Below are 14,136 nucleotides of genomic sequence, written 5' to 3'. Positions count from 1 at the left end.
GTGTTGCAAATATAGAAGTCTACACTTTTCCAGCTTTAAATTGCATAGAAGCAGGCATGTCATCTACTTATGTACAGTAGTCACTCAGAAAGGTAAGTTGGCAAGAAGTGCTGCCATGGTCAGAGGCAATGACAAATCAACCAATTCAACTAAATGAAAAAGTCATGTGACGAGATAGGAGGGTGCCAGTGATGTCATGCCTAGGGTCTCTGCATCAGACTGAAAAGGGCAGGTGGCCAGGAGGAGGGAGAGAATGGCCATGTCTACAGGAGAAAGTGTTTCACAGAGCTCTGCTGCTCGAGGGCCTGAGGAAGCGTGGTCCCTGGCTGACACAGCTGTGGAGATGCAAAGACATTGGGGAAAACCGTACTCCCAGCAGTAGCGTTTTCTTCTCTTTCAGGTAAGTAGGGGGGAGGGTATTGGAGGTGGAATAAATTACACTTGCAAAATCCCATAACTATTTCATTAGACTTGTGAAGCTTTCTTAGTGCGCACCTGCCCATTGGCAAATCAGTGGAAAAGTTACCTCAGGAAAAGGGTTGATATGAAGGGGGACACCTTAAATCTGTGCAGTTAAAAAAAAACACTTGAGAAAAGATAACAAGTCAGAAGCAAGAATATCAACAAGTCTGAAAAGAAAGCAGAGAAAGTAAAATTGAAATTTGCATTATTATTTCATCTTTTGTTATTCAATCTCCTCTTTAAAATGTAGGTCTGCAGTTGTATGAAAGCAATACAAACTACTAACGCTAAGCCCAGAAGAAAAATCTGAGTATATACACACAAATCTAAAACTAAGTTGGTAACATGTTGAAAGACAGACCCATCAGGAAAAGCAATTTATAATAATCCTCTAAATGGCTGATTCTTCAGTGGGGAAGTATTGGAAGACCCTTTACATGGATTACAGGACTGAATTAAACCCAGATCTCCAGCTCATGTTATTCCTCTAGGAAACAAAATCAGGTTTTGGCTTTCAGTTGGCAAAGTAAAGTAATCTAATTTTGACACTATAGGTTCAACTCATTGATTATCCACTAAAAGTGTCTCCTTAAAAAACAGTTTGAAGCAAGTTATATTTTGAAATGGTAGCAACTGAGCACTATGAAATCTGTGATTGCCTGAACAGTAAGTTTCTGTCTCAGAATTGTAGGTTGTAGTATGTGTCATTGCAATTGTTATTTTTCTTTTTAGATAATATGGTTTGGACAGCATGTAGCATTTCAGCATCACAACAGGAGCAATATTAGCATTATTTCCTCCAGGATATTCATTAAAAATCCATTATCTGTGAGGGTTATTTTAAAAAGCATCTAAGAAATCAGTTATGCACAGAAAAACTTACAAGTCAAAGATTCATGGCAACAGTGCTGACAAGATCATTTACCTTTAGTTCCATTTGAAGGTGTTAAAAGCTTATTATAAAATTTAGGTTGCTAATGCAGATTCTTTTAAAATTACCAGCTTGCTCTTTTAGCACCCATTTGGTATGTGCAGCTCCACGGTCTCTCTTGTTACAAGACACTGCGTCTGGCTCAGTACATCCCTGAGCTACATGCTGTTGTAAACCAGCAAAGTATGTCCAGGAAATAAATAACCACTACATGCTCACGCTACTTATACAGTTGCCCTTCAACACCCCACTGTTGGTCACTCTTAGAGATAAGATACTGTGCAGGATGGAGTTTTATTCTGGCTCAGTGCAGCTTTGTCTCTGCTCTTCCTGTAAATAAGTACCTTGATGCAACTATTCTGTGAAAACAGGTATTTGTCTAAAGTGCTGGACCGAAGAACTTGTATTTCATTTATAGCTGCAGCCAAGACTGCCTGTGGCACTGGTAATAGCGCTGTGGTCTTTACTTTTCAATGACTTCCCTCCTTTTATCACTATTGGCCTTTCTAAATTTGTGAATTACATTGAGGCAGGTGCTGTGTGTGTGGGGGGAAAACAGTGGTAGCTCAAGGTGGGTAACCATATGGACAGCAGGGATCCTACTTGCTTCTCACTGGAATCTTAGGGTATTGTATAGTCATTTCCATGTTAAAAAAAAAATGAACTGTCTTGTACCTGCTACTTTATAAAGTCTGCATCAGGAAAAGGTGGTATAGGTAACTCCCCACAGCTTCTGAACAAGCCAGTCTTTCACTCCTCTCTCGCCACTGCTTTCCCACCCGTGCTGATGGCTACAGCAAATTGAAAGCTGCATCGTAACGGGCCTGCAAAAGCATGGCCATGACCACCAGTGCTCTGCTTGGGATAGAGCCAGTTACAAACAAGGATTGGAAAGTGCTCTGGTGTCCTGTCCACTGCAGCTGAACTAGGCTCACTACACTCTGCTGTGGCCTTATCACATAGGCAGGGAGGAAGGGGCTGAGCTGCTGATGCCCAGTCACAACTGTTGCAGGGTTTGCTGGTTCATCTTTGGGGATAAAACTACTAATGCATAAACTACAGAACTAACATAATCCAAAAGGTAAGGATGTTGAAGATAAACTGATGATACTCCAATTAGCTAAGTGCAGATCTATTTATTCTTGACTAGCATGTTCCAGAGGTAGCCAGCTGAAACATGACCAAACATGTTAGCTGCTGCAAGAGGAAAGAATGAGAAACTTTCCTGCCAGCTGAGCTTTTGTGCCTCTAACTGGGCTGGAGCAGCTCCTGGAGGTGAGGTAGGACAGGCAATGAGCTCAACATGAGCGAAGCCAGAGACCTAAAGCAAGGGTGAAATGGAAAGAAGGGCATGAGGCAAGAGCATCCATCTCCCTTGATCACTAAGCCCATCAGTCCCCGCACCACTCCTGGCGTTCGCCCACACACAGAGGGACCCCTCTGTCCTGACCATCTGTCGTTTCACAACATGGGTTTGGAATTATTTCCATACCATACAGGTCATTGCTGAAAGGTGGCCATCATCACCACTCAGGTCTGGAGTAAAACCATTCTAAAGCCAAAGGCCTAAAACTACAGGAAGCTTGGAACGGATACAAAGTCAGACCAACAGAGCATAAACCTGTGCTGAAGACAAATTTCACTCCAGCTGGATTCAGACTCTTTGCTTTCTGCTTTTCCGTACCACATCTCAGTGGTGTCCGTCCCTGAATGATGCAAAGGATGGGAAGTCTCTGTGGTCAAAGTGAACCCTCTCCTGCCAGCCCACATCTTCAGACTGTACATGCAGCTGATCTCTAAGTGTGAAGCTTGTGTCAGAGCACCTCTTCCCTCAGAAAGGACTCAGACAGAGTCTACAACTGACATCTCACCATACAACTTGATGAAGGCAGCATCTAATTTGCCACTGTAGGTCAGCAGTGAAACATTCAGGAGTGGGACAAGGACAAAATGCTCACGAGACTCTTCAGGTTTAATCCAAAGTATTTACTTTTTAGTCTCCTTATTTTGCCGGCTTTAGCCAGTAAACATCAGTTTAGGCCCTAAGCAACAGAAGAAAGCCTTAGAAATGAGCTGTCTTCAAAAGAAACCACAACTACCTTTACCAGCAAGTCTGTATGCTTGCAAGGCGAGAAGAAATGATGACCTGCTCAGGTGTGTGAAGCCAAGTAATGATTTTAGCTTTCTCAAATGGTTGAGCTATTTTACCCTCTTGTGTAAAGGGCACTGTAATGTAGTGTTGTCTTAGGGTCCCCTTCACTCTGCCCCTCCCTTGCATTACTTTGTTTCTACCTCAGAGGACTAATTATTAAATCCAAGAACTCCAGTGTGCCAAATTCTAGACAGTTACCCCCAAGAACCTCAGCGTAATGCTTACCAACGTAGCACAGGAAATAATTACTGCTGAATATCAAAGTACTTACAAAAATTAAGTTCATCCCAAGTAAAGTCCATTAAGAGATAAAGACAGTCCATTTTGCATCACGCCATGCAGCTCACCCCTTCTTGAAAAAAAACACCTGCCCCTTCCACACCAGGAGCTGTGCAGAGAGCGACACCATGAGGCAAGCAGCACATTTCCTTCAAAGGGCTGCTATCAGCTCCACCAACTATTCTTTTTTATAGTAAATTTCTTTTCCTCTTCATTGCTTGGTTTCAAAGCATATGCTCAGAGGAGCCTGGATTTCTTTTTCATCCTTCCTACTGCTTCCCATTTGAGCAGTAGCTTAATTTTTATGTTTTTCAACACAGTCCGCTAATAAAACATGCAAATGTGGCTGCTATTTATTTACTTCCCTTACAATGAATGAGCATCATTAGTAAGATCAAGACTGTAAAAAAAGCTCTTGGGAGTAGAGCAACCTTTGCAAGTTGGTTGCTGATGCACAGCAGTCAGTTTCTTCGGTCAGAAAGAAGCGCAATCTGTGTGGGTCATTATGTTCATCCAAATGCTGCAGTTGGATGGTAGGCCTGTTGCTTTTCACCTGAGCAGGTTGAGAAGGAGTCCTTTCATTGAGTATTTTATTCTGAATCAGAGCAGCAATCCATTGTTCTCCACCTCTAAGATGGTTCAGTGGAACACATTTGATGGACAGAGATAGAAATGCAACTGTTTTTAACAAGCTGGGGATCCGGCGGGTAAAAGGAGGAAGCAGAACCTTGATGATGTGGAAACATCACCCATCTGAAGAAACTGAAATGGAGGAAGTAAGTGGAATAGGAAGCAGTCCTTCCAGACACACACATTCCCTGATCTTTAGAAGAACCATTTCTGTTATACTGGAGTAACACTCAGGTCATCTGACAAAGACAGACCAGAGTCCCTCTCTCTCAATGTTTTTTCTGTTTTACAAAAAGGCTTTTCATTTCTATGCAGACTGGAGCTCCTTAGCACAGCTGCTCTGACCTCTGCCAAAGCTGATGGCTGGTGCTCAGCGCTATAGCACAGGTCATCATAAGCATAATTTACGTTGCTACAGGGGAAAGTCTGGAGTTTCACCAGTTCAATCCCACTGATATCCAGATGAGGGCAGTTGCTTCGACTTGGAGATGCTGGAGATGCCCGAGAGCTAGGAGAACTGCAATTCCCATCAAAGCCCGAATCTTCCCACTCTGGAGTTGCTTTGAGCTTGGAGCTGGGGCTGAAGTGACAGATGTTCTCTAGCACCCATGATCCATAGGTTGGGTTCCAAAGATTTTTCGTTTTGTTTTTAAGTCTGTGGGTTGGCAGATTGCTGAGCTCCAACTTCTGGTTTGAGGTCTGCTGGAACCAGGACCCGCTGTTGAAATCACTGAGGCATGACAGGCTGGGCCCTCGAGCAGTCCGGTCGCTCAGGTTCTCCACCAGTAGTTCTTGTGGACTTTGTACAAGTTTGTGCCCAGCATGGTAGGAGTCCAGTGTTTTAGGCGTTGTCTGAGGTGTGAGAGAAGGGCTTACCAAGAGGGGCACTATCGCACTGGAAATGTTTGGGCGCATGACCGTACTCCCTTCATCCTCTGGTGCGAGGCCACACTCCATGGGCAGCTCAGTGTTGATCACATCAGGGTCCTAAAAAGGAGACAAGAATCTGTTACACCCTGAGCACTTACTTCCAGGGTAACTGTCACACCTGCATTTTAAGTGAAATAGCTATGCCTTTTGGCAGAGGCTGACATCAGGTTTGGGCAATATTCCTGCACGTCATACAAGGTGCTATGTGCCATCTGGATATTGCATGCTGTTAGGACTTGCAAAAATGCTGTCTGATTTATGTGCTTCCTTTGAGCAGATGCTGTGCTTTATTGAAATCAGTGGCTAAGCTGGGGGTCACAGTATATAATTTCTCCTTTGGGAGGTTGGATCCAGGCCTGTAGCTGTGAAATGCTACCAGATGATGAACTCATTGTGCCATTTCATTCCCCACTCCACCTCCACACTCCATACCAATTCAGCTGTGGCTTTCGAGCAACATTAGGCAAGGTCAGAATATGGACCTTGAAAGAGATTCTAAATACCTTCCCATCACAAAATGAAGGACATTTTGATGCTGAGCAGAGCTGAAAGCATCCACTTGCACAGGAACAGTATAATCTCATTTTGGTTGGGTGGAAGATGGGAGAGTGAGGATGGATACTGGAAAACCCAGATGAAAAGAGCAGTTGAGCCAACAGCACCACCACAATTGGAAAAGTAATTAAATCAGTCCGTCAGGACTCTTCACTTGTTTTGTGCACTAAAGCTAGTGCCTTTGGATAGCTGGCATTCCATAATCGTCATCCACTTGGATACCAAAGACCAGTACCTGTGTGCAATACTTGATTCTTTCCAGGATGGTGGAAAAGTTTGGCCGATACTCTGGGCTGTGCTGCCAGCACTGTGTCATGATCCGGTACCTTAAAGTAAGTTTAAAAAAATTAAGTATTGATCAAGAAAGATAATTATGTAAAATGTGTTTCAGTGTGAAGTGATCATGGGTCCAGAGGAGGAGAGCAAAAGTGGACGTGTCATTTCTGCATCCTTGGATCCTGAGCCATTAGGGACCACTACTTAAAGCAAATCCTATAGCACTCTAAGCTGTATACAAGAGGCAGTGGCTCAAGAGATATTCAATAACACTCACCTAACACTGGGGGCAAACACCATTCCCTGACTAAAGGTGTCTAGTTGCCTTTGTCTAACCTGTTTGATACCCACTACCCCTTGGCTTGTGGGAGTAAGGAAATACTTACACTGGTCCTGGACAGTTTTTTGGTGGATCCATTCTTCCTCCACTGGTGACAAACTCCAGCACTTCCTGATTGGTTTTGCAAGGGTAAGGCATGTAGCCTAGAGAGAAAATCTCCCAAAGCAGCACACCAAAGGACCTGTGTCAGAAACCAGTCAACAATACCAATTAGTTTTCATTTGTGCTCTGCAAACCTGGCATGAAGCTGTGTAGGTAACACCACAGCAACAACCTTTTGAAGCTGTAGGCCAACTGCAGTAATGTGCAATTAGCGTGATTATGAGTCAACTTTGATATAACAAAACCAATCAATCAAAACCTTTGCTCAAGCTCCAAAACTAGCTTTGCAGAGGTTTCAAACTATTTGAGTAACTCTGAAGTTGTTCTTTCTGCTGCATTCATTATTTCTAGAGCAGGAAATGCCAGTGCAGCCGTTGCTATGTATGGTCTAATTGAAAAGAACCATTAGATCTGGCATGGAGATTCCTACCTTACTTGGGAAGACTCAAGATGTTTGAATCAGTGTTTGGGACAGGATGCTCAAGAATAAAATCAAGTAAGAGACATCCAGTGAAACTGAAAGGCAGCAGCATTTATTTTTTGTCATAGTACAGTTGCTCTCTTTTTTTTTTTTTTTTACATCCACGGGTCAGTTAGGCAGTGCCACTGAAAATAATGTATGACTTATGTATGACCATGGGAGTCAAGAAGGTTCTGTCAGGCCTTCAGCAGCGTCAGAATTTGCTGCAAAAGTGCAAGAAATTTCCAGTACATGCATGTTACTTATAATAGCCTATTACAGGAACTGCAGCACTTTCCTTCAAAATATGTAGTACTGGCTGTTCACACTTAGGCGCTGATAAGCAATCCCTTGTCTTCCGGCATCACTAACAACTTCAGGAAACTGGGTCAGTGTGGCATCTAAGGGAATGTCTCAGTACAGTATGTTGAAGAATCTACTGTACAGGGAGAGAGGCATTCTTAAGCAACGGGAAAGCTTCCATTCCCCAGCACCTGTGCACGAAAGTGCTACTGTTGAGGGAGTGCTTATTTTAAAGAAAGAACGAGTGACATGAGGAATCAATTATAAATATCGTTTCCTCAGCAACCAGCAAAGACTTCTGATTAAATCTGCTCTCATTTTATATATAACAGAAAAAAAAATATACAAAAGAGTAATCCTGGGTGGAACAGAGAGAGTCATTTACAAGATATGTAAGCAGGCCTTGTTACTGATAGAAACTGAATGGCAGACACTGAGGGTTGAGGGAAGCATCTGATAGTATTTGTCTGGATTTTTAACTGAGACTTCTTGGGAATCTAAACTGCTTTCTCTTTTCGCTTCTTGATTGCCTTTGTATGATACCCTACATTTATGTATAGTGAATTTTTATTACCTCCATTTACATTAGGTTTTATAATTACTATTCAGAATTCTTTAGCCATGCTTCTACTAAGTGCAGAAGGGAGACTTCTAATATTATTCCAGGAAATTCTGACACTTTTTAAAGTTCCTGCTGAGCAGACATTTTTTTCCTGAGCAGTACATTTCTTGACCCTTATCACTGAGTAGCAGAAGTGATTAAAAGACATTTGTTACCAGGTATCAGTCTTGGAGGTGAAAATGCCCTCCAGAAAAGCTTCTGGTGGCATCCACTTGACAGGAAGCATGGCTCTTCCTCCCTTGCGGTAGTAACTTGCTCTGGGAAAGATAAAATGCATGGAGGATGTCACACAGTCTGAAAGGGCCCAGATATATAAAAGATCCTACCACCACAGCAACAGCAGCTGGGGATTGCATGTGGCAACGGGGGCCAAGCAAGAAAAAGGCAGCGTCATCAACACAAATAGTGCATTGGAGCAGTACTTTATACCCTCTTTGCAACTGAGATGGAAACTGAGGATGTTATAGGTGCACAGCTGAAGACATCAAATTTGCTGATGCTTTGCACAGGGTGCTGATGCAGCAAGTCTTCTTGACATCATAAACTGAGAATTAGAGTTGGGTTTTTTTTTTAATTTAAGATTATTTGTGATCAACTAGCTAATAAATTTGCCTATGCTTGGTTTAGTGTCCACATGTGTTTGCAGTGTTCCCTGGGGCCCAGTCTGGGACAAACACAGTTGAAATGGATTGGCTAGTAGGCATAGATGTTTTAATTTATAGTCTCTTAACTCCAGTTAGTTAACTGGTAGTCAAATTCAATCACATAATGGATAGTTCCACTCCTTCAGATCCCATGAGACACTTCAAATCAGTCAAAATGATACAGATTACTGAGTTATTCACAGGATGAAATGGTCTTTCACTTACCTGTAAATATCCCTGGCCATCCCAAAGTCACCAATCTTGGCTATTCGTCCTGCTCCAGTGCAGGTCAAAAGGCAGTTCCTTGCAGCTATATCTCTTTGACAAAAAAAAAAATAAAAAATAAAAAAAATTCTAATTCTAAACTCTAAGGTAACTAAAGGAATAAAGAAAGAATATTAGACCCAGTCCTGCAAGCCTTCGTTGAGTCATCTTTACACAAATGAGAAGAGCAGCCTTATTAAAAATAAGAAAATAATGCCAGCTATATTATCATTTTTATTAACCACAATTCTTAAACTGCACTTACATTACATCTTCTACCCACTGTTTTCCAAGCATTCCCCACTCCCATCTCCTTTCACTAAAGCAGAAACCACCGTCAGTGTCAGACCAGGGACAGATCCAACCTCTTGTGCTTCAGCCACATTATGACAGATTCCTTTCTTGCTCTATTTTTTTCAAAGAATGACACTCAGCAGTGTATCCATCAGTTACAAATGTGATGCTATTGGGTAGTCTTACTACATTGCTTGAAAAGTCAGTGTAGGACCAGATTTGGGAAACCGTTGTTTTGTTGCTTCTGTATATCTCCCATGGAACCAAGCAAAGGTACACATGGGAGCAGCCATTTGCTGGGCGCAGGTTTTGCTTGTGACAAATGGCAGTGGTGACTGCATGGCCAAGACTGAAGGATTTGTCTTCATTTTAAATAATATTTGGAAAAGGAACTCGTTACAAATCATAGCACTGTGTGGGGTCCTGTTGACTGCCAAGAAAAATAAGCTCCTTGAACAACTCGTATGTTTCTTCCCACTGCCAGCCTTGAAAAATCCCTCAGGATTTGGAAATCAAGCTCAGCTTTCTCTTCCATCATCAGCTGTGACTCCTAGATGACAAGACCTGCCCTTAGTGACATCTCCACAACCCCCCTACACTACCTTTTCCCCCTAGGACAACTGTTATCTGTAATGGTAACCTCCTCCTCTTTCCGACCCACTAAGTAATACTGACATCACTAACAAATACTCATACAGAACCTGAACAAAGTTCCTTCTAGAATGATTTCCTGAATTGTGGCTAAACCAAAACCAAGTCCATTCCCAGGTTGCTTATACTAGAAATCTAACAGTGCAAAAACTGACCCAGAGAGGTTTTTTTAAAGTTATATTAAGAGTCAAGCACTAGTTTCTTCCATTTCTCTTCTGGAATGGAGATTGGCCTTGACCAGTAACAGCTGGCCTGTCCACTTGTTGACGTAATTTGTTAGAAACTTTATGTGATGACTGCTGGGTTCAGTGCATATTATAAGAAAACAGGGAACATCTACCTGATAGGAGAAATGAAAATTGGTTTTATAAAACACTTGTGGAAAAAATTTCTGTTGAGTTTCTATTTGGCTTCTTGCAGCACAGGCAAAAAATGGCCTCTATCGTAATTCAATAGATCGGGGTGGGTGGAGGTTGATGAAAAATATTACTATTACAGTATTACAGGATTTTTAAAAAAGTATGCTGTAGAAATTAAAGCTCAAGTTTCCAATTAGAATACCGATCATCTCATATACTTATTCAGAGATCCAAGAGCCAAAACTTGTTGCATGCTTCTACTGCTCTTTTTAATGACAGAAAACTCTAATCCTTTTTTCAAAGGAATTTATTTATTGTTCCAATATAAAGGAGACTGAAAACTGTCTCAGATGCTCTAAGCATAAAGCCATAACATATCCCATTTCTCAACTTCATGGCTTTTTGCTCCGATTGCTGCTTGCCACTTGTTTCCCTCAGTTTCTCCAGTCTCTGCCCGGTCTTGCCTAGCTCTGCCTTTTTGCTCTGTGCAATGTCATGTGTACGTACATGTGCTTGTGCGTGTGGGTGAATCACTTGTCTACTTGCATAACTCCAGGCTGCATAACGGTTTAGTTAGAACCTGCATGACCCTCTTGCAGACACGCCTCTCCTTTCCTTTACACACAAGGGCTGAACACAGCATGGAGTTCATGCTCAGGAAGGAATTCCGTTGCACACTATGCCTGGGAACATTATGAGCTGAAACAACGCTTAATCAGAAGCAAAGGAGTTCAATATCCAACTGGAAATTTTAAAAGGCTACCTATAGTAACCTTTACCTCTTCTGTAATATTTTGTTCTTATTTGAAGCCTGCCATATCAACATAATTTTGCTCTACAAAAGAGGAAAAAGAAGTGTGAACAGGCAAATAAGACCACACAGCAGGTCAGCTGCTGAGCTGGAAAGGAAGCCTTAGAGTTATGTTTTTACCTTCTGTTACTCCTGTTCTACCCTTCTTTAGTCAATGGCTCAAATAGGATGGGCTGTCCTGTGCTGATGGGATAGGGAAAACATTAAGTCGAGGTAGGGATATCAGGAAGGCGAGAAATGATACCTTACTGTCCTACAAGGTAACACAGAGTGACACTACCATCTAGTGGACTACAGGGCTAATCTCAAACGTGTCTACACTGTAGGCACCTGAAAATTAACACTTGAAAATGGTCACTGCGAACCGAAGATTCCTTTCTCCACAGCAGTACAAAGAGCAGTGCAGAGCCCAACTCCTACCAAAAACCAGTGAGACCAACCTGGACATCTAAGCACAAGCCTACAGAGGAAATCTGTCTCCCCCCCCAGGAGATTAGTTCTGTCTAATCCACTGCAAATAGAAACTGTGTGAGCTTCACGCACTTCGAGATACCTCAGAAGGGACTGTTTCTCCTCACCTGTGGATGAAATGATTCTCTTCCAGGTATTTACAGCCGCAGGCAATATCCCTAGCTATGTTCAGCAGGTCCTGCATTGTTAGTGTGGATGGTTGATTCTGAAAAAGGACACACAGAAAATGGTAAGGGAAGAATATTGGAGTAGAAGAACAGTTCAGGCATGGGATAATCAGAGAGGGGCAGAAGAAGAGGAAGGGAGAGACATACATACAGGGTGGGGGCAGGGTTAAATGAGTCAGGAGCAAAGAGGAACATAAGCAGATCAAAGTAAAGAGTTAGAAAATGAGTAAACTCTTACTTAAGCCAAAAAAACTTTCAGAAGATTTCACTTCTGAGCACAGCACAGGACTGCAATCTGGTGAGAGATTTATGGCCTGGCCTGAATAGCCTGGTAAAGCGAGTGGGAGAGAACTATTCCCTACTGGTGTTGGACTTTGTGAAATCAAATGACAAGCAGGTTTAAAAGGTGAGACGGGAGAAGGAAAACCCCATCCACTTATAAAGAGTGAGTTAATAAATTCTCAACAGAAGTTGGCACATTAAATCAGAGAGAGAGCAAAGATGCATGAGTGCACATCTCTGCACCAGCAGTCAGCATTCATCAGCTTATCTGTTCTTGTGGAAGGACAGAGATTACCCTCAGGAGCAGTATGCAAAAAAAGGGATGCTTTACTACAGGACTCCAGGACTGGTACTAGCCCTTCAACATCTGCACTTCCCTGGCTAAGAACAACAAAGAAGTCTTTCTCTAGGAGCCTTGCTTATTTTCATCCCATCATTTATTTCCCCGTAGGGAAATTTCCTTGGTGTTTCTCCAGGAATATCTGTATTGCCCTCAGGAAGGGTGAGGAGAAATTACAACACTTCTGATCAAAAGCCCGAGAGAGATCAAGCAAATGGTTCTTTTTAAGGCTGCTTTTGTTTCTGGACGCTGTTAATGCTGTAATTTCTCATGCTCAACCCACATAGCATACACTACGGCCATTGAGCACTGTTTTTATTGGCTGGGCAAATTATTGTACAAAGCTCTTGAACACCTGCTAGGAAGAATTATTATAGTTACAAAGTAGGTATTTCTGGAGAGGAAATGAAGAGCAAGGAGAAAGAACCACAGACTTGCAGACCTTATCTCTACTCTGGGATCCCTCTGTCAGAAGACTAATGGACATGCATTTTCTCTGCAGCCAGGGAAACTTGTTGTGAAATACATTAATGATGGGGCTAGTTCTGTTTTCAGAAAAGGTGTACAGGTACATTTTTTTGAGCACTAAGGTGACTTCAGCTATTGTGTTTGCTATCTGCTAGCATACCGGCTAACAGAGCAGCAGGTTGTTTTCACATGATGTTTGAAAAATAAGTGTTCTTTACAACTATACATAATATTCAAATAAGAGTACTTACTATTCTCTGCTGCCCACAGACTTTATCTACTCACAGAAATTGTACCGCTTTCACTATAAATGCCAAAAATAAAAACATACAAACTCCTCCATCTGGGTGCTGTTATACCACTGAAAGTGCATTTAATTAGTATTTACCCCTGTAAGAGGAAGAGATTAATTTCCATCTTCCAACAACCTGTTAATACCAGCATAGGCATATACATACATGAAGCTACAGTCATAACTATTTGTCGGGGGGGGGAGGGGGGTGTGTCTGTGGAGAAGCTGTGCAACCGCATCATGTGGTGTAAGAGTACATGAGGCACCAGTCAGTGTCCTCCTGCCCTGGTAGGCAGCCAGCATAGGCATCTCAATACAACAAGAAATAACGTAGAATCAGGCCTAACTCTTCTTTGTTTTGAAGTCTCCACTCAAGCAGAGAGATACACTTATTTAACAGAGGTGCTCAGGATCACACTGTTAAGAAGCAAGAATACATATCTGGAATGAACTATCCATTATAAGAACATTGAAACCAATTAATTCCAAATATTCACTGTACTTGGCGTCAATACAGTATTATAAATCAGAAATAATTTGCAAAAACTGTCATGACAGCTTTTGATAAAGGTTGGTTTTTTTAAACAAAAATATTTGACTTGATAATGTAATTTGCATTGATTTAAATCCCTGTCACGGTGCTACATGCAGGCTCAGCTCTTCAACTAGTATAAATTTGTGCATCTCCATATGGTGCTGATGCACACCTGCTGAGGACCTAGTGCTACAAATTCCCATTACTGCATATCAGTGTTACAACTCCAGCTCAGCACACACCATCACAGTGCACAGAAAACAAGGCAGACACTGAGGAAAAAAGCCCCTTAATTTGTAGTCCAGTTGACAGAGAACTCTGGAATGGCAGGACAGGATTTTATTCTTTCCTCCTCAGTTACTAATAGACTGGAGTTCTCGCACCACTTTCATTTTCTCTCACTGACGTCTGCTTACGTCAAGCAAACAGACGTAAGTACCCAGAAGTTTGGTGGAGCTTGGACACACACACAGCCCTGCTTGGCTTCAGTGCCTTTATCCAATTCATAACAATAAT

General features: G+C 42.1%; 1 protein-coding gene across 1 annotated transcript in view; it reads right to left on the bottom strand.

Moving 5' to 3' along the window:
* Positions 1 to 4,667: 4,667 nt before the first annotated feature.
* The window catches only part of LTK (leukocyte receptor tyrosine kinase), a 100,871-nt gene continuing 91,402 nt past the window's right edge, over positions 4,668 to 14,136 (bottom strand). Inside the window, 6 exon segments of the mRNA XM_086462890.1 lie at positions 4,668 to 5,441; positions 6,175 to 6,265; positions 6,602 to 6,736; positions 8,198 to 8,299; positions 8,912 to 9,004; positions 11,644 to 11,741. Of these exon segments, the coding sequence (XP_086319016.1) occupies positions 4,668 to 5,441; positions 6,175 to 6,265; positions 6,602 to 6,736; positions 8,198 to 8,299; positions 8,912 to 9,004; positions 11,644 to 11,741 (1,293 nt within the window).

The sequence above is a fragment of the Leptosomus discolor genome, chromosome 3 (genome assembly GCF_034619465.1).
Source record: "Leptosomus discolor isolate bLepDis1 chromosome 3, bLepDis1.hap2, whole genome shotgun sequence".
Classification (NCBI taxonomy): Eukaryota; Metazoa; Chordata; class Aves; order Leptosomiformes; family Leptosomidae; genus Leptosomus; species Leptosomus discolor.
This window is presented reverse-complemented; position numbering and strand designations above follow the sequence as displayed.